The sequence below is a fragment of the Xenopus laevis genome, chromosome 8L, assembly GCF_017654675.1.
Source record: "Xenopus laevis strain J_2021 chromosome 8L, Xenopus_laevis_v10.1, whole genome shotgun sequence".
Lineage (NCBI taxonomy): Eukaryota > Metazoa > Chordata > Amphibia > Anura > Pipidae > Xenopus > Xenopus laevis.
The window spans coordinates 50754702-50776854 of record NC_054385.1 but is presented as its reverse complement, the minus strand read 5'-3'; the positions used below and the strand labels follow the sequence as shown (position 1 = coordinate 50776854).

Sequence of the window (22153 nt, the reverse complement as noted above, 5' to 3'; positions counted from 1 at the left end):
CATACTCTTTCTATATAATGTTAGAGTTTGAGCAACCTGTTGTGGAGTTGACATTATCACAAAGGTTATGATATAACCTATACGCCCTGCTATAGTTGGTGAGTGGTACAAGCACTCTGTAATGTTGCAGATTTTATAGCGGAAATGTTCAGAAAAATAAAGCTAAAAAGAGAAAATACCTATTGCTTGAACCTTAAAGGAACAGTAACGTCAAAAAATATAAGTGATTTAAAGTAATGAAAATATAATGCAGTGTTGCCCTACACTGGTAAAACTGATATGTTTGCTTAAGAAACACTACTATTGTTTATATAAATAAGCTGCTGTGTAGCAATGGGGGCAGACATTCAAAGGAGAAAAAGCTCAAGTATCATAGCAGATAGAAGATAAGCTCTGTCTGTCTAATGGTGTTATCTGTTATCCATTCGTTAACCTGTGCCATATAGCCGTTTTTCAATTTCCGCCATTGCTCCACAGCAGCTTGTTTATATGAACTATAGTGCTGTATTCATAGTGAAGAGCAATGCCTATTGCCTTTTCATATTAGGAGAGTTCTTGTATATATGTAATAAACATCTAGTGCAGCAGAGCATACAAAGGAAGTACAGTATATTCAGCTGTATGGTTTATTATTAAAGAGGATTCATTCTGGCACTTTTTGATGTGATCACTGGAACCATAATTAAGGGGATGATATTTGTTTTTTGCTACAGAGCTAAAGCAGGGTTAAAATTTAAGAGTGGATTGTGGGTGAGCTATTTAAGTATTTTTTTTTCTAAACGTCAGTAAATTCTCCTTTAAATAGCAACTATCAAGAGAATATTGTTTCTTAGATCATATCAAGCAAAAGCATATTTCTGCATATTTTTTACAAGCTTTTAGTTCCCCTTTCAACTCTTAAATAAGTTTTAAGACAAATCTAACTGACACAGCTGATGGCTAAGGTTTGTGTGACAATATTTTGAGAACACCTCTTTATAGACTCAAATCTGAATGACAAATCCTTGTGATCACAGTATTTCATCACATTTTGCAGGGAGAAACATTTATATAAATGAAACTGAAATAAGAAACTGTTTTCCTGCTTGTTTGGCCTATGAAAATTTGATTTGACTATGTTAAAATGACGACATGATTTAATGTAGTGCAGAGAGCTTTAGATACTTATAGCACTTAAGACATGCACATATCGCAAGCTTGATTTGAAATATATAAGGAGCATTATTTACAGGCATGTAAAGGCAAAAAAATAAAATCGCATTTTTACTTTCTTTTATGAAAAAGAAATCTCAAATATACTTTAATTAAAAAAATGTGTACAGTTTTTATAAGAAACCTAACTGTATGCAGTGAAATTCTCTGTTCATTTACTGCTGATTTTACAACCACTTTACTGTTTCCAACTCCAGCTGCAGGGACATAGATCATGGAGCCAGATTTAAACAGATAAACTGGGATTCTATTTGGAGGATTATTTTGATTATTAATCAATCATTGCTATATCTGCTTCTGGCAGATATTATTTGACTTGTGCTGTTTTGATAGTTTATGACAATTCCTAAGCAACCCATACCACACTGAGCCTGTGCTCAGTCTTGGTCTAGTAAAGATATTTAACAAAGTTACAAGATGGTGACCCCCTGTGGTCAACTTTGAAGGCATAAATCATTTGTTTGATTACGCTTGTGGTGCAGTAAGTTCATGTTTATGTTTAGTATACAAAATACAGCATTTCTAGCTTTATTCTATTTTAGACTTTACTTCCCCTTTAAAACATAATATTTAATACTTTGCGGCAGACTTATGCTAAACTTAAATCTAGCATCCACTGTATTAAAATATGTAACCGCTGTCTATTGGATCCGTTACTTGTTAAGTGTTGCAGACTGAGAGAAAGGTTCATGAAGGAGATGGAATTAAGCCTCCATGACCACATTCCCAATTTTAGTGTAGTTGGCTGTTTGGTTGGGCAGTACACTTCTGGAGTGTTGGTATCTATGTTGGGAACCTTTTTATCTTAAATGGGACTTCTATGCCCAAAGGAATATCACATGTTTGGATCTTTTAGCAATAGACAGACCACCACTACCAACCCATCTTTGTCCACAAAGGTCCCCCTCTTATTGCACCCCCCCCCATTGCAGTCAATGTGTCTCTGCTGCCTATCTGTAGTGTTCCAGCCCTAGTCACTGGTAAGAAATTACATAGTGCCATAGTAGATTTCCACTTTCTATTCAAAATAATTTAAATGGCTAGGAACACTAATTATCAAAATATAGTTTGCTTAAAGGACATCAGTTCTAAAATGTTCCTAATAAGTGTTGTCTCTTTGGCTTACTCCTCAAAAATGTATCAGCTAGAGAATAATCACACAACCTGTAGAACAAAATACATTTATAAAACAATATCCGATAATGAATAGATACAAATTCAAAATATAGTTTGCTTAAAGGACATCAGTTCTAAAATGTTCCTAATAAGTGTTGTCTCTTTGGCTTACTCCTCAAAAATGTATCAGCTAGAGAATAATCACACAACCTGTAGAACAAAATACATTTATAAAACAATATCCGATAATGAATAGATACAAATTCAAAATATAGTTTGCTTAAAGGACATCAGTTCTAAAATGTTCCTAATAAGTGTTGTCTCTTTGGCTACTCCTCAAAAATGTATCAGCTAGAGAATAATCACACAACATGTAGAACAAAATACATTTATAAAACAATATCCGATAATGAATAGATACAAATTCTACCCATCATTTAGATACAGTGACACATAACAGTTTTGAAAAACCTAAAGAGCACACTGCCACATACCATTTTATCTTTGGTGCAAAATGTTGCAAATTATACTTTTAACATTTTTTATTAGTATTGTCTTTATGTCTGCAGCTTACCAGGGTAATAACTGTAGGACCTTATACAAAAAACTTTGTCTTTATCTTTTTAAGTCCTGTACAAATATTACAAATTGCAAGTACAATTTCTTTTTATTTCTGAATGTTAAAAAATAGCTATGCGCCAATCAGTCAATAAATTCCTCTACAAAATTATTTGCTGACTGATACTTGAAAATGGCCCACTAAGGGCAGAAGATTTGTTTTCCTCCAAGGTCAACATTTTTTCTTTTGGACTTGGAGAACACTCGACTGCATTTCAAGGCAGATGAACTTCTGGGTCATGTCTTCCAATTAACTGAAAAAAAAGCAGCCCCCAGCAATAAGGTTTATGGATTTTGACTTAGTTGTAGCTGCATGAAGTTTTATTATAACTGAACAATTAACATTTGCACAAGAAGCCTAATTTACCAGTTTCAAAGTAGTTTCAACCAGTTCCTGAATTTCTGTTTTTTTTATGGCCAGCGCTTGAAGCCATGGATTGTAAATGTCATTGGAAACTGCCAAAAGGCTTGTATTTAAGCTCTACAAAATGTATTGAAATGAAGGTTTGAGAATTAACAGGCCCCATTAAATACTGAAGATGGTGGGAGCTTCCAAATTCTGGTTGGAAATTGTGGTCATAACAGCTCCAAATACAGTAGCATGATAGGCTTTTATTTGGATTACTGTCCAAATTTAGCTTTTTTTATAGCTGTAATACTTTTTTCTCTCTCTGTGTTAGCCATTCTGTATTTTTGGTTGGGAAAGAACCCTTGACCAGATTAGGAAGGACAATTTAGAAATCCAATTGATTAAAATAACTAAACCCAGGTATAGTAGTTGTATTGCATAAAATGTTCATTTTAAGACAAGGAATGTAGATGACTTAGGGATCCAGTATCATTTCCATCTAGAAAAATGTTTCTGATATGGAAGCATTGGGATCATGTGGCAGTAGCTATGACAACCTTTCATTTGAGGGCAGTGGAATAATACATATTACAGTGATGTGATGGAGACATTAGCACCAGCAGGGCCCCGTATTAACATGTTGAACAAAACAAGGTTGAATAATTCTCTAAAATACTGTACAAAAAAAGAAAGTAAAATGAAATGTGTATACACCATATTGGATATTAAATAGTGTACTGGCATATTCCATGATCTAGTCACAATAGTCTGTAATAACCTGTTAGAAACAACACATTACTGCCAAGCTGAAACAAACTTGTGACCCACCATCTCTCTAGTTATACTATAGAGCACCCGTGGAGCACCTTCCTGCATTTGTTACATGGACCTTAGACCAGCCTGATGGTAAACAATGAAATTCTTCTGAATTAAGTCTTCGAACACTGGTGTGCACATAACTTGGCAGTCCATAATGTCAAAGGCTATTGTGATAAACTCTATTGTTAGTATAGATATGGGTATATATAATTACGTGAAAGTATGGAGGGGTGTTTGTATGGATGCTGGGTTTTCATTTGGAGGGGTTGAACTTGATGTCTTTTCTCAACCCGATTTAACTATGTATGAAACTATGTCCTGTCTTGTACAGTAAATTTAGTAAGCTATACTTTTACTTTTGTGGGGCATATTAAAACATACAGCTACTGTAGCTAATCATTCTTGTCAGGAAGATTGCAGTGCACCGTAGAAGTGTACCATGCATGAGTGGGCTGATTGGTCATGGAATATTAATTGGCTGTGGACTCCAGACTTTAGTGCTGTGGCTTTAGGTTGACAAGACTGATAGCTTTCATTTGCATGCTAAAGCTCTAGCTGTCTATTCAAGATAGATGATGGAATCCAGGTTCATCCGTCACCACTTCTTTACTTTTTCAGAAGATGAAAAGAAAAAAAAAATTAAGAAGGCGGAAAGATAAAAATGTCATAAAACGCCAACTGCAGATATCCTTGAAAACTGAAGGGTAATGTGAGGCATTACTTCTTCATATACCGTGATTGTTGAAAGTGTGCGTGGGTTGCAATAGGGGCATATGTGCAGTGTATGAAGTACAACATATCAAAATGTTATTTATTATTTGTGCATGTAGGCGTCCAATCTCACTGATTATATGAGTTGAACCAGTCTTGAATGATCTACTGTATAAGTGCCCAAAAAAAATGTAGTACTGAAAGTGAAAGGCTAACTATATCTGCAAATATTTTGTTCAAAATAATTGTAATGTAAATGTGGAGTTCACAGTCACCTGCTGTTCCAGAACCTGATATCCATGTTTCACAGCTGAATATAAGCAAAATGTGTAAATCATGGTGACATTATTTTTAGATACCTGCAACATGCACCCAAGCCAGCATTTAATGTTGGGTGCTACAAGCAGTCTGAAGTTAGGCCAAGCAAGGTTTCTAAATATTAGCAACAGAATAACTTCAGAGTCCAAATCCTGACAGCAGATGTAGCTCATCCTGACAGCATAGCATTGCTTACACATCTTGACACTCAGTCCAGACTTAACTTAGCTTAGCAGAGAGACAGTTCTTTTATTCATACTGGGCATTTGGTGGTGCTTTTCTTCAAGAGACTGGAGCCCCGTGTAACCTTCCCCTCAGCTAAACATAACCAATGAAACCTGCTTCTCCTTAGTGATGACAGTTTACAGACAGTATCATTAGAACATCAGAACATGGTAGATAAATTACCTACACCTAAAGTAACTTCATAAATACATTATGGAATACAGTTCAACTTGAGATTTTTTCTCTGGCATCTATGTTTGTTGTCTCTATATCTTTATCTGTCATTATCTATCTATGTCTGTTCTCTCTATCCATGTATCTGTTTGAAACTGTAACTTCAGAATTTAGAACATTTACCTGTTAATAGTCATTGAGATTGCTTTGGGAGCAATCTGAATATTTAAACCTTCCTATGATATTTTAACTTCTCCAAGAATAGCCTGTGTCTTTGCTACTCATGGCATTCTGTTGTATGAGCACTATACGATAGTTATATATTATAAATACATAGATTATGTAGCTATACTGTTAGTTGTGATAAGTCAGAATGAGAAGTGTAGATTCTGTAGAATGGTGTGCAATATTTTTAAATGGTAGCAAAAATAAGCATAGAAGCAACTTGTAGCGGCAATGTCCTTTAAAGAGCAACTATATCTTATTTTTTCTTTTCATTTTCTCTCTGTTTGTCTAATAGAAGTATTAACAGGTGATTGTATAGTTATTTTCCTCTTTTCTGGGTTTAGCATAGGCAGGTTGAACACAACCTTTAATACCTTCTCTAGTATCACTCCTATTGTGGCATAATTCAGTTACAAGGTTATCAGAAGCCAGGTCTAGCAGTCTAGGTATACTGAGGGTTAAATGTGATGTCACTGACTTTGCCTAAGCAAGGTACAAACAAGAGTAAGCTTCACAGTGCCAAAAGAAATATTCTCATGCACAATTCAGCAGAGAATTGTTAGGACATAGTCCTTTAGTGTACCTTAAAATCCTTTACCTGCTTTTAATTCTGGCTGCTTATTATCTGTTCATTACTGTAGCATTTATATGTAATAAATTGCTTGCTAATGCGCTCATGGACTTATTACTGTATGTGTCCACAAATATTCTCTTGTGCAGCACTGCACATTGATTTCTAATAAATGTATAAGGCTTGTGAGGATTATCTATGAGGATATATGGCTTCCTCACAGTGATTTGTGTATGGAAAGCAGGAGAGGGTGATAGAAAAAGGTACCTTATACCGGTGTCTGTGAGGCTAAATTTATAAAACCAAAGTTATATTGGTAGGGAGATCTTTAAATCTCAGTATAAAATCTATCATCTAAGTTATGCGCATCTTGCACGGAGCAACTGGAAATACAACTCTTGCATACAGAACTGCTTTTGGCATGTAGATAAAACTCAAATGGTATACGATAAACAGCAAAACTTTGCCTTTATCTTTTTTTTAACCACTCAGCTGACCATTGCTGAATAATAGTATTATTGCACCCAGCACAAGCTGAAACGGATATGCACATATCAGATTAGGAGAATGTAAATATATAAATGTGATTTATATTTACTAATACATAGTGGGTCTCTTGAAGGATCTCTGTTTCTTGCACCCAGGGTTAAAATGTTCCTGCCAAATGCTTTCTGGCTCTACTAAGAGCATTAAGAAGCAAGGTCCTTACTAAAAAGCTCATGAATATATAATGAATGCTTTCACATCACCAGAGGTCATGAAAGTGTTTCATCTTTCAAAAGTTATACAACGCAAATCTGTAAAAGGACCACAACAAAATAAATCCCCTCTGTCTTGGCAGTTAAACCTATACAGATAAATAAGGGAGTACCATAGGAGAAGTAAATTAATACCACAGAACGTTAGGGACTATGTGTAGTTGGTTGCTCAGTGGATTGAAGACACTGTTAGTGTTACTAAATTGAACCCCAAACCTACAACCTGCATGCTGAACCTCTACACTTCACCCACCATGATACAAGGAAGTGATGTCATTTTAAAATAAGATGGAAGGTGGAGACGAGTTTTTGAAAAGCACTAGGCCAAACCTGAATCGCATTAGTGAAGACCTTTGTCGCAAACTTGAAAAGTTGATAGAAATGTAAGACATTTACCTTGACAAATAGCTGCACTTTTCTGATTCTGGGCTGCATTTATCTTGCAGCGTTGATTTAGCGCACTTGATATACAGCTCACTTATTTGTCAAGTTCAGCACTCCCTCTATTGGCTTGTAGACTCCCAGTTACATGTCTTACAATTTCAAGTCAAAAACAAGGTAGGAGACGTTCTGGGAGAATTGCCAGCACTCTAAAATAGTCTCTTAGTTTACAAATTAGTGATGTGCAACCCAAAGCTGCAACCCAATTTGGTTCTCAGCCATACTTTTCTCAAATTTTTCGGGACTACAAATTACAGTTTACTCAACATACAGTATTAAGGCGTTAAGGCATGCTGTAAAGCTGTAGTCAGACATGTCAGATTTCTATTCTTAAAACAACATCACAGGCTTTACCCACTTCTTCATTGACCGATAAGTGCCAGATAATACTCCAAATAGGCTTATATCTTATCTGTGTTAATCCAACTCCATGTTATTTGTTCCTAAACATGTAAATGGACACATTAAAAATAATATTTCTAGCACCTCGCTCTTTATGTCTGTTGACAGTTTTGGGAAGCCAAAATTGGCATTATGGTCTCTATATGTGGGGAATGGTACACTGTTAAGCAGGGATCTCTTTGTTTAATATTCTAGCAAATAAATATGTTTGATCCACCTAATTTAAATAGATGGGGGTGCAGTAGGGGTTTAGGATTCCCTTTAAGGAAACTAGACGCAATAAATGCACATATGCTGATGCTCAAGAAGACACAAATCTGACAGATGTTTCCTGTCAATCAAATTCCCTGGAATATGTCATGTGTTGCTCTTTCTGTAGATTTATGTACCATCATACCTCAGGCACATAGGTTTCTAACATGGTGATCTTTCTCTTCTTTTCTTTTTTCCCTTCCTTCCTTCAGGGCAAAGTATTACGGCAAGAATAATAATTTCTTCTCTGTCAGTTTGGTTTATAAGAGAATCTTAAGCTTCTTATTATTTTGACAACATGCCTACAAAAATTATATGCAATCTATGACTTTTCTTGTACTGTACTTGTCCTTAAACAGTCATCAACAATATAAGATGGCTAAGTGGAAGAATAAAAGTAGGACATTGTAGAGAGATACTCTCGTGAAATGGGGCAGGTTTGTTCTAAAGAAACAGGTTCTTTTAAAAGCCAGTTAAGTGTATGGACCAGTTAAAATAAGGGTTGCAGGGCATAGGGTGGTGTTCAATACAGCAGCAAGTATTCGTAATAATGGTAACAGTTTCTTTATTTCAGTTATGAGCTACAAGGGAAGCTCATCCATGTAGAAAGAAGTAAATTAGAGGAGAGGCTCAAAGTCATATGTTACTAAAACTGAAGTTGCAAACTTCTGATTTACCATACCATGTGCCTTTTTTGTAATGAGGCTATTGCACTGCACAGATACATGGTACTATTACTGATCAAACAGTTCTTGGAATTACATGTAGAAAATCAAGGCAGCAGTACACCCACCGGGAAAACACATCCATATTTGAGCATGAGTGGATTCTCTGTGGCATGGGGTACTTCTATCTAGTGTATAAGTGCCATAATTTTATGCACAGTCAGTGTATATTTGCTATGGCTTATAGCTTCTAGAGGTTAGAGACCTGGCTATATTGGCTCATGATAAATATGATTCAAGAAAACTCTGAAAGCAAACAGAAAGTCCGGTTGCTTTAGACTTAACTCTACTAGATAATGTTACAGTAAGGAGCACCAAAACCAAAAGCTTCTAACGAAAGTCTAATGGTGCATCTTATGATTTGGCGTTGCCCTGCTTTAATGCTGTATAATAACTAGTTATATCTGGATTGGATGGTTTCTACTCTTCTTAGCCTTATATATCTGTCAAGACATCCCTGTTGGCTTGTCCCTTCCAACAGGATGGTGACACAAGAATAGCAAAGAAACCGAACTGAAATAATATGGGCACTAATATCAGACAAAGGTCTGACTGTAAGACACAACTGGATGTAAGACCACTTTTCTTGACAATGGTCCATGCTCCTCATGGAATTGCTTAGGAAAATACTGCTATGCTTGACATCTGGCACTTATTACTCTGAGCTATGCCTCAGGTATAGCCTTTGGTGTAGCCTGTGCTGTTGCTGCTGACACTTCCAATGGCCAGTGAGAAAAAATCCAGTTGACAGGTAACTGAGCCTAAATATAACACAGAAACATTCAATAGACATGTAGAAAAGTGAGTTTTGCTGTAAAGGTAATTCTAGTAAGTGAGGCATAGTTCACTTACTAGAATAATCCCTATCCAAATAACACTACATATTTTTCTGCCAATTGGAGCTAAGTAGAATGATTCCTATTTATAAAGTTACACAGAGTCTAAGCAATATATTACAAAATGCTCATGTACATAATATATCACTTATATCCTCAGGCTGGCAAAAGCTACTCATCCTTTGGAAGATGTAATCCAGGTATTGTAAAATCCATTTACCGCCTGTCAGGGTCTATAAGTCTGCTCTATAGAGCTTTGCTCCACTGCACCAAACTGTAGATTTATCATACAAATACTATTTATCATTCTTTATTACTTATCTTTCCTGCTAAATTAACACTGTAGCTTCTTCTTAATGTAGACTACAAGTTTAAGAAAATTAAGTAAAATTGGGATAATACTAAGGGCTATGACATGTACAGACATGTGTAATGTAAATTTGCAAATCTAAATGCAGTTTACTTGTAATTAAAGCTAGGACAAAAAAAGTGCTTAGAACAAAAAGTAAAATATATTATACAGTATAAAATATACTGGCATTTTTGCCTGCATTACAGATTTGTTTGTAAAATTTAAAAAGCAGTAATTTGTTGTGCTTTCAAATCTTAGCAAATCCATATACATTATACGTATATTGCAAGTTGAAATCAATAACTCATCAAATGTTAAATGTGGTGCAATTGCACCACCCCCAGAACCTCAGCAGGGGAGCGGAAATCCGTACATGTACCAAACACAGGATAGGCACTCAAAAAAACCACATGTGCCTATCCTGTTTTTCAGAACTGGGAATAATGAAAGAAATATTGCTTACATGTTTCTAATTTGTGACTTGTGATGTTATAAATTAAATATGCATTGGCATACCTACTACCTATTAAAGCAAATCTAGTGAACAGACGTGAGATAAAGGATTAATTAAGGATATAAGTAATTATTCAAAAATCTTATTTGAAACAAATGGGCACTCTAATACCACTAGGCAGTGGTTATAGAAGGATTAAATCAGATGAGGAGCATTATAAACAAAGATCTGTAGAATGAATTCACTTGATTCTTCCTTAATATAAGGGAGGGTTACATTGCATATATTCTATGGAAACATTACCCTGTAAATTTCTTTTTAAGATACTTTGGGTTAAATTGCCTTCCTAAAGTGCATCAAAAATGAAGGAACTTGTTGGTTTAAGGGAGTGACTAGTAAATTGCATATTTTCTCCTGGAAATAAAAAAGTTATGATTCCAACTGTAATCCATAGTTTCTGTCCTTATTGTATTTTTAAAACATTTTCTAGAAAATGTCCTAAGAATAGTTTGAAATCCAGCTATATTAACTAGCAAATGTATTACTTTGGCAACTTTTTGTGGACAAAAGCTATAGTGATAAATGATTTAGGATTATTAATCTTGAGACGATAATTTAGCTGTGGCAGAAGTTTACTAAAATATGAAACAAGGCTTTCTTGCTGTACAGAACATGGGATTTAAAAGGTAAAGGATTGATTATACAAGATATACCAATTTGATACAAGCAGGCTTTATTTGTCACCTATAATGGAAAATAATTTTTTAAAAATCTTTTCTAAAAACATCTTGTGGATCTCTATTAGTTGCTTGATGTCTCCCATTACTATGTTGCTTTGTTCAGAACTTAGTCCATGTATAAATATATAAAAAGTTACTAAATTTAAGGTTTGAAAATTGTCAGTACCTTGCCTTAACAGTTTTGGCCAAAGTTCAGATTATAGGGTGTATCTTCCTTTAAGGAAATTTCATAGATTAGCGCAATGTTGAGCCATATTATTAGGGCAACTTTTTCCCAAGCCACTTCTACATGAGAATTTATAGCACCTGGAAAATATACCTGTCAGTGTGCACCCATCTGCAATAACTCATCGAAATTGAAAATACATACACTGAAAAATATATTCAGAGCAGATAGCACCACTGCCAAAATAGGGACACTTTATGATGATGTTTACACTGTATCAAGTGTAGCAAAATGAAATGCCTTGCATGATAAAATGCTTCCCATCCTGTAATTTGTCTTTAAGTTCCATTACAGTTTCTTCTTTTCTTTTCCAGCTTTAGTCACTACGAAGCCTCCCAAGCCATTGTTCCCTGTGGAGAACCAGCCAAGTGTTATAGATGTCCAGCTGGGTAAGTCCCCTTCTGGGAATAACAGATTTTAACTTCCACTCCATTAACAGATGGGAAAAAATGACACGAAGCAAGAAAGGTTTATTGCCTCTGTTATTACATGCAAATAATGTTATTATAATCCTTGAGTATATACTAGCAGCACCAGGAAGTACAGGGATTGGTAGCAGAGACTACAAGTGCTGATTAGTAAAACCACTTAAAATGAGAGTGTTAATTACATATAGGAAAATGAATGTGTTTTGTATGGATTCTTAATAAATACTATATTATACTATACTATATTTTCTGTGCGGTATGCTGGGATAGGAGACTTTGAGCGGTGAAGCTTTTGCAAATATATGCTAAATCTATAAAAGGCCCCTGGTTATACTCAGAGTTGTAGATCGCCCATTTCTTCCTGTTCATTATGCCAGTGCAGCAATATTTCCATAGCAGAGCTGTGGAGACAATCTTGTATGAATTAAAAGGGGCATTTATCTCAAGAAAAAACAAAATAAGGACAATGACATGCTGAATCTGGAATCAGAATTGCTTTCCATTAATCACTTGGCCCCCCCACAACATGTTCCCAAACCAAGCTATTGTCAGGTGAAAATATGGAATTCAGTGTATTCAAAAGGTGCTTTATGCTTAACTTACAGGTGTACCTTACATTATGTGTCCAGGCAATTGCGATCAAGATAAATGGGAAGAGATTATGGGCAACGATAAGCATAGCTACTAAATGCCCAGAACCACTGCACAAGTTGGATACTTTACCATAAGTTAATCTTATTATTCAGTAGTTGCTGGGCTATAGCTCATATCATTATACATAGTTAGCCATAGTGACAACCTTAACATTTAGAGCCATGAACCAAAATTTGCAGCCAACCTGTTAGTCTTGTTAGTCAGATCCTAACAACAAAAAACATTGACCTGTAGCTTCTGAAATGTAGAGTTTGGAATACAACCCAGTAGTGGTTTGCATCAGGAGAACCAATAAGAGCCAACAACCTTCCACTGTGCATATACATATATCATTAAAAACATTCAATATGCAGAAGGTATTTACATACGTCATACTATACATTTGATGCTATTTTACAAACCAAAAAGCAGTGGTTTAAAGGAGAAGGAAAGTCATCCTGCACTTGGTGGTGCCAAATGTTAGGCACCCCAAAGTGATTGTAATGATTTACCTGAAACCCTGGGCCGGTGCTCCTATCAGCAGAAAACTGCACCAGCCTGGGGTTATACCCGTGAGACCACGGAGCGATCCACTTCCGGCTTTTTCTTGCTGCAAATTTCTGCAGGCAAACATATGTGCAGTTGAGGGAAATAGCCGACTTTTTAGTTAAAGTTTGGCTTCTTGTTCTACTGCGCATGCACAGCCACACAAAGAAGCGGAAGACAGAAGAGAAGTGCTCTGTGGTGCTCACTGGTATAACCCCGGCGGGTGCAGTTTTCGGCTGATAGGAGCACTGGTCGGGGTTTCAGGTAAGTCATTACAATCACTTGAGGGTGCCTAAAATTTGGCACCCCCAAGCGCAGGATGACTTTCCTTCTCCTTTAACTCTGATTTAAGGAATATTAGGGGACAAGAGATCCAAATTACACCTTTAAATCCCAATGGCAAACTATGCATCCATGATGAATATTCTCTTCTGGTAATACAGGATTAAGCATGATTTAGGGGCAGATTTATTAAACTTTGTTCATCCATGTTTGAACAACCAACTGATGAATAAATTAGTGAGTTTCTGAACTCACCTGGTTTTATAGTTCAGGAAGTTATCAGATGGTTGCCCCAACAAGAATGGGTGAAGTTTAATAAATCTGCCCCTTAATGTCTAATCCTAAAATATGACCCTTAAACTCTTTCCAAGCTTTAACTCATTTTTTAAAAATGTTGTCCCATAATGCCAGAAAACCAATTCAGTAAGAGAAGAAAGGTGCAAGCGGAAAAAGCTTTCCACCTAACAAGAAGTTTCTCAGCTGTCAGTATGTGAAGTTGCAATTGACTAGACAGCTTTGTGCAGTATTATTGAAAGCTGCATTATATAGTAAATTCATTTTCATGTCCTAACTAGAGATGTCGCGAACTGTTCGCCGGCGAACTTGTTCGCGCGAACATCGGGTGTTCGCGCTCGCCGGAAGTTCGCGAACGTCGCGCGACGTTCGCCATTTTGGGTTCGCCATTGTTGGCGCTTTTTTTTGCCCTCTCACCCCAGACCAGCAGGTACATGGCAGCCAATCAGGAAGCTCTCCCCTGGACCACTCCCCTTCCCTATAAAAACCGAAGCCCTGCAGCGTTTTTTCACTCTGCCTGTGTGTGCTGAAGAGATAGTGTAGGGAGAGAGCTGCTGCCTGTTAGTGATTTCAGGGACAGTTGAAAGTTTGCTGGCTAGTAATCGTTTTGATACTGCTCTGTTATTGGAGGGACAGAAGTCTGCAGGGGTTTGAGGGACATTTAAGCTTAGGTAGCTTTGCTGGCTAGTAATCTACCTTCTACTGCAGTGCTCTGTATGTAGCTGCAGTGGGCAGCTGTCCTGCTTCTGATCTCATCTGCTGACTGCTGCAATAGCAATAGTCCTTGTAAGGACTGCTTTTATTTATTTTTTTGTTGTTTTACTACTACTACTACTACTACTACTACTACTACTACTACTATAAGAGCCCAGTGCTATTAGTCTAGCAGTGTTGGGGAGTGGGACTGGTGTGCTAATCTGCTGCTCCTAGTAGTTCAGCAGCACCAACTTTAATTTTTTTTTTTTAATATTCATTCTTTTTTTATTTAACTTTTTTTTATTTTACTATCGCTGTAGTAGTGTATAAGTTGACCTTTTAGGCATTATTTGCCCTGTAGGCATTTTTTGCCCAGTGTGTTATTCAACCAACTGCTATCTAGCTGTGTGCCCGTGTTCACATTCTGTCTAAATATCCATAATATTACCGTCTCCAGAAAAACACCGGAGTGACTTTTTTCAAGCAGCCATAATAAATTTTACGTAATCCGTATCCATCGCTGTAGTAGTGTATAAGTTGACCTTTTAGGCATTATTTGCCCTGTAGGCATTTTTTGCCCAGTGTGTTATTCAACCAACTGCTATCTAGCTGTGTGCCCGTGTTCACATTCTGTCTAAATATCCATAATATTACCGTCTCCAGAAAAAACACCGGAGTGACTTTTTTCAAGCAGCCATAATAAATTTTACGTAATCCGTATCCATCGCTGTAGTAGTGTATAAGTTGACCTTTTAGGCATTATTTGCCCTGTAGGCATTTTTTGCCCAGTGTGTTATTCAACCAACTGTTATCTAGCTGTGTGACCGTGTTCACATTCTGTCTAAATATCCATAATATTACCGTCTCCAGAAAAAACACCGGAGTGACTTTTTTCAAGCAGCCATAATAAATTTTACGTAATCCGTATCCATCGCTGTAGTAGTGTATAAGTTGACCTTTTAGGCATTATTTGCCCTGTAGGCATTTTTTGCCCAGTGTGTTATTCAACCAACTGTTATCTAGCTGTGTGACCGTGTTCACATTCTGTCTAAATATCCATAATATTACCGTCTCCAGAAAAAACACCGGAGTGACTTTTTTTCAAGCAGCATTCTTATATTTTACGTAATCCGTATCCACCGCTGTGTATACGTTGACCTTGTAGGCATTATTTGCCCTGTAGGCATTTTTTGCCCAGTGTGTTATTCAACCAACTGCTATCTAGCTGTGTGCCCGTGTTCACATTCTGTCTAAATATCCATAATATTACCGTCTCCAGAAAAAAACACCGGAGTGACTTTTTTTCAAGCAGCATTCTTATATTTTACGTAATCCGTATCCACCGCTGTGTATACGTTGACCTTGTAGGCATTATTTGCCCTGTAGGCATTTTTTGCCCAGTGTGTTATTCAACCAACTGCTATCTAGCTGTGTGCCCGTGTTCACATTCTGTCTAAATATCCATAATATTACCGTCTCCAGAAAAAACACCGGAGTGACTTTTTTTCAAGCAGCATTCTTATATTTTACGTAATCCGTATCCACCGCTGTGTATACGTTGACCTTGTAGGCATTATTTGCCCTGTAGGCATTTTTTGCCCAGTGTGTTATTCAACCAACTGCTATCTAGCTGTGTGCCCGTGTTCACATTCTGTCTAAATATCCATAATATTACCGTCTCCAGAAAAAACACCGGAGTGACTTTTTTTCAAGCAGCATTCTTATATTTTACGTAATCCGTATCCACCGCTGTGTATACGTTGACCTTGTAGGCATTATTTGCCCTGTAGGCATTTTTTGCCCAGTGTGTTATTCAACCAACTGCTATCTAGCTGTGTGCCCGTGTTCACATTCTGTCTAAATATCCATAATATTACCGTCTCCAGAAAAAACACCGGAGTGACTTTTTTTCAAGCAGCATTCTTATATTTTACGTAATCCGTATCCACCGCTGTGTATACGTTGACCTTGTAGGCATTATTTGCCCTGTAGGCATTTTTTGCCCAGTGTGTTATTCAACCAACTGCTATCTAGCTGTGTGCCCGTGTTCACATTCTGTCTAAATATCCATAATATTACCGTCTCCAGAAAAAACACCGGAGTGACTTTTTTTCAAGCAGCATTCTTATATTTTACGTAATCCGTATCCACCGCTGTGTATACGTTGACCTTGTAGGCATTATTTGCCCTGTAGGCATTTTTTGCCCAGTGTGTTATTCAACCAACTGCTATCTAGCTGTGTGCCCGTGTTCACATTCTGTCTAAATATCCATAATATTACCGTCTCCAGAAAAAACACCGGAGTGACTTTTTTTCAAGCAGCATTCTTATATTTTACGTAATCCGTATCCACCGCTGTGTATACGTTGACCTTGTAGGCATTATTTGCACAGTGTTTTCTTCAAACCGCCATCTAGCTGTGTGAGCTTGTTCACATTTTGTCTAAATATTGATAATATTATCGTCTCTAGAAAAACCACTTGAGTTACTTTTTTTCAAGCAGCATTCATATATTTTACGTAATCCGTATCCACCGCTGTGTATACGTTGACCTTGTAGGCATTATTTGCACACTGTTTTCTTCAAACTGCCATCTAGCTGTGTGTATTATCGTTTCCAGAAAAACCAACTGAGTTTTTGTTGTTGTTGTTTTTTTAAAAATAATGCCAGGCAAAGGCAGGCCGCCACGCAGAGGCCGTGCTAGGGGCCGTGCTGCTATGCAATCCTGTGGCCCTAGCAAAATTGCCCAGTTTTAAAAAGCCAATGACCCTGAACTCCCAAAATGCTGAAGAGGTAGTTGACTGGCTTACACAGCACACCCCATCCTCTACCGTTTCTAACTTTACCACAACATCCTCCTCATCCTCCACTGCTATGGCCACCCCACGTAACACTTCCTCCACCACCGGTGCCCCTTCTTCACTGGGGTCAGAGGAGTTATTTTCCCATGAGTTTCTTGAACTGAGTAATGCGCAACCATTATTGCCAGAAGAAGATGAAGGAGATGAGGACCTTACACCAGATTTAATTCTGGCAGAGAACACGATAGAGATGGACATAATGAGTGATGAGGAGGAGGTCCCCGCTGCTGCTTCCTTCTGTGATGTGTCAGAAGAAATTGATGCATCTGAGGAGAATGATGATGAGGAGATTGATGTTTTGTGGGTGCCTAGTAGAAGAGAGCAAGAGGAGGGTAGTTCAGATGGAGAGACGGAGAGTCAGAGAGGCAGTAGGAGAATAAGACCTAGAAGAAGCAGGGAGGACAGCCCGCAGGGATCAGTAGGGCAACAACATGTATCGGCACCTGTGTTCAGCCGGCCAACGCACCCGCCATTGCCGCCAATACCGCCAACTCCGCCAACTTCTACTGTTACCGCCAGATCGCACACTTCCAAAAAGTCAGCAGTGTGGGATTTTTTTAATGTGTGTGCCTCTGACAAAAGCATTGTAATTTGCAATGAGTGCAGTCAGAAACTGAGCCTTGGTAAGCCCAACAGCCACATAGGTACAACTTCTATGCGAAGGCACATGAGCGGCAAGCACAAAGCACTTTGGGAGCAACACCTCAAAGGCAACAGGCAAACTAAAAGCCACACTCCTTCTGGTCCAGCATCTTACTGCTCTACCTCTGCTCTCCTTGACCCGTCTGAACCACCCTCCACTCCGCCTTCCACCTTGACCACCTGTTCCCATTCCCAGTCATCTGCCACCAGCCAAGTTTCTGTGAAGGCCATGTTTGAGCGTAAGAAGCCAATGTCTGACTGTCACCCCCTTGCGCGGCGTCTGACAGCTGGCTTGTCTGCACTCTTAGCCCGCCAGCTTTTACCATACCAGCTGGTGGACTCTGAGGCCTTCCGCAAATTTGTAGCAATTGGGACACCGCAGTGGAAGGTACCCAGCCGCAATTTTTTTTCTAAAAAGGGAATACCACACCTGTACCAACATGTGCAGAGCCAAGTTACCGCATCTCTGTCACTTAGTGTTGGGCCAAAGGTCCATATGACTACTGACGCATGGTCCTCCAAGCATGGTCAGGGCAGGTATGTCACCTACACTGCCCACTGGGTGAACTTGGTAATGGCTGGGAAGCAGGGAATGGGTAGCTCAACAACAACAGTGGAGTTGGTGTCACCGCCACGGATTGCACGCGGTTCTGCCACCACCTCTACTCCTCCATCGCTCTCTACCTCGTCTTCTTCTTCTTCTTCTTACTCTGCTGCTGGGTCCTCCTTCTCCTCCTCCACACCTGTGCACCCCCAGCTCCCCCTAGGCTATTCGACGTGCCAGGTACGCCGTTGTCACGCTGTCTTGGGGATGACGTGCCTGGAAAGCAAAAACCATACCGGATCTGTACTCCTGTCATCTCTGCAGTCACAGGCCGATCGGTGGCTGACCCCACACCAACTGCAGATCGGAAAAGTGGTGTGTGACAATGGAAGCAATCTGTTGGCAGCGTTGAGACTAGGCAATTTAACACATGTGCCCTGCATGGCACATGTGTTAAATTTAATAGTCCAACGTTTTGTCTCCAAGTACCCAGGATTCCAGGACGTTCTCACCCAGTCCAGAAAGGTGTCGGCCCATTTCAGGCGTTCCTACACAGCCATGGCACGCCTTGCTGACATTCAGCAGCGCTACAACATGCCAGTCAGGCGTTTGATTTCTGACAGCCAGACTCGCTGGAATTCAACGCTCCTTATGTTGGAACGTCTGCTGCAACAACAAAGGGCCGTCAACGAGTACCTTTTTGAACTGGGTGGTAGGACTGGATCTGCACAGCTGGGGATTTTTTTCCCCCGTTACTGGGTGCTTATGCGCGATGCCTGCAGGCTCATGCGACCTTTTGAAGAGGTGACAAATATGGTCAGTCGCACCGAAGGCACCATCAGCGACCTAATACCCTTCGCTTTATTCCTGGAGCGTGCCGTGCGACGAGTGACAGATGAGGCTGTAGACCAGCGTGACGAGGAGCTGGAAGCGCACGATTTCTGGTCGGAATCACCAGAACGAACCCAGGCACCTGCTGCAACGCAGGGAGAGGTGCCAGAAGTGGAGTCAGAGGAGGAAGGTGGCTTTGTGGAGGAGGAGGAGGAGGACCAACAGGAGCAGGCTTCCCAGGGGGCTAGTGGTGACCTTTTGGGGACCCCTGGTCTTGTACGTGGCTGGGGGGAGGAGACCGTGGATGATGCAGTCCTTGATAATGAGGAAGCGGAGATGGATAGCTCTGCATCCAACCTTGTGAGAATGGGGTCTTTCATGCTGTCATGCCTGTTGAAGGACCCCCGTATCAAGAGGCTTAAGGAGAAGGACCTGTACTGGGTCGCAACGCTACTAGACCCTCGGTACAAGCATAAAGTGTCAGAAATGTTACCAACATACCACAAGTCCGAAAAGATGCGGCATTTACAAACCAGCCTGCAAAACATGTTGTACAATGCTTTTAAGGGTGATGTCACTTCAGGAACTCATCAACATTCCAGGGGCAGAGGTGCCAGTAATCCTGCCACGAGCACACCTGCAAGGACAAAGCCCTTTGGCCAGTCTGTAACGTCAGACATGCAAATGTTTTTCTGTCCAAGGCAGCGCCACAACCCTTCTGGATCCACCCTCAAAGAACGCCTCGACCGGCAGGTAGCGGACTACCTGGCATTAACTGCAGATATCGACACTCTGAGGAGCGATGAACCCCTGGACTACTGGGTGCGCAGGCTTGATCTGTGGCCAGAGCTGTCACAATTTGCCATGAACCTCTTGTCTTGCCCAGCCTCAAGTGTGCTCTCAGAAAGGACCTTCAGTGCAGCAGGAGGGATTGTAACTGAGAAGAGAACTCGCCTAGGTCACAAAAGTGTCGATTACCTGACCTTTATTAAAATGAATGAGGGGTGGATCTCGGAGGGTTACTGCACGCCGGAAGACTTGTTCTGACTTCTATGCAGCTGTCCTTCTCTTCAAGCCTCATGACTCCACACACAGCTGTCCTTTAGCGTCCTCCTCCCTCCGCCACCGTTACAAACTAGGGTGCAAACCCTACTGGTTTAATTTTTTCTGGCCTCTGTGCTTCAGTGGCTGCAACCAAAAAAACTGGGCAAACAATGTCTACAAGGTCAACGTATGGCGAAAAATGACTATTTTCAGCATTTATATGGCATATTTTTTCTGGCAACTGTGCTTCAGTGGCTGCGTCCAAAAAAATGCATATTTTCTGCATTTATATGGCATAATTTTTCTGGCCTCTGTGCTTCAGTGGCTGCAACCAAAAAAATGCATATTTTCTGCATTTATATGGCATAATTTTTCTGGCCTCTGTGCTTCAGTGGCTGCAACCAAAAAAATTTATATTTTCTGCATTTATATGGCATAATTTTTCTGTCAACTGTGCTTCAGTGGCTGCGACCAAAAAAATGCATATTTTCTGCATTTATATGACATAATTTTTCTGTCAACTGTGCTTCAGTGGCTGCAACCAAAAAAATTTATATTTTCTGCATTTATATGGCATATTTTTTCTGGCAACTGTGCTTCAGTGGCTGCAACCAAAAAAATTTATATTTTCTGCATTTATATGGCATAATTTTTCTGTCAACTGTGCTTCAGTGGCTGCGACCAAAAAAATGCATATTTTCTGCATTTATATGACATAATTTTTCTGGCCTCTGTGCTTCAGTGGCTGCAACCAAAAAAATTTATATTTTCTGCATTTATATGGCATAATTTTTCTGTCAACTGTGCTTCAGTGGCTGCGACCAAAAAAATGCATATTTTCTGCATTTATATGGCATATTTTTTATGGCCTCTGTGCTTCAGTGTCTGCGACAAAAAAAATGTATATTGTTAGCATTTATATGGCATATTTTTCCTGGCCTCTGTGCTGCAGTGGCTGCGACAAAAAAAAAATAATATTGTTTGCATTTATATGGCATATTTTTTCTGGCCTCTGTGCTGCAGTGGCTGCGACAAAAAAAAATTAATATTGTTTGCATTTATATGGCATATTTTTTCTGGCCTCTGTGCTGCAGTGGCTGCCACAAAAAAAAATTAATATTTTCAGCATTTATATGGCATATTGTTTCTGGACTTCTGGTTCAGTGGCTGCGACAAAAAAAACATAATTTTTCAGGAAAGTACACATGCCTAATTTTTCAGGGTTCTGCAACAGTGGCAAAATCGCATCTTTTATGGTCACCGCAGGTGATCAATAAAGTAGACCAAAACTGGGCCCACACTGCAGAATCTGTGTTTTTTGGTTCACTTCACTGTACATTGAATTACCTCTGCCTGACCGTGCACGTGCGCACAAGCACGGTGACTGCTAAACACACCACTACAGAAATATTGCCACCAACAGGACGAACATCCTGGAGGTGACAAGCAACTAGTAATTAAAAACTATTATTTGCTCACTTGACGGTATCATTCATTAAAGCTCTTTGCGTCTTTTTGCGTTGCAGTAAGCACCGCGTTTCGTCTTTGCGTGTGAACAGGCTGTAACTTTTACACGACTTGATTGGCATGTAGACGCCGGACGTTTTAAAGCATTTTATTACACAGGTTTAGAAATGTAGTGTGATTTCTGCCCTTTACAGCACAAAACGCAGCGCTGTGTCAACAATGGATTTTTTAGAAACATTTTTGCCCATGATCCCCCTCTGGCATGCCACTGTCCAGGTCGTTGCACCCTTTAAACAACTTTAAAATCATTTTTCTGGCCAGAAATGTCTTTTCTAGATGTTAAAGTTCGCCTTCCCATTGA

The 22153-nt window shown here is 39.2% G+C and overlaps 1 protein-coding gene across 1 annotated transcript in view; it reads left to right on the top strand.

Moving 5' to 3' along the window:
• Positions 1 to 22153, top strand: part of LOC108698434 (X-linked interleukin-1 receptor accessory protein-like 2) — a 445435-nt gene that overhangs the window by 303354 nt on the left and 119928 nt on the right. Inside the window, exon 6 of the mRNA XM_018229918.2 lies at positions 11839 to 11913. Within this exon, the coding sequence (XP_018085407.2) occupies positions 11839 to 11913 (75 nt within the window). The remainder of the gene's footprint in view (positions 1 to 11838; positions 11914 to 22153) is intronic.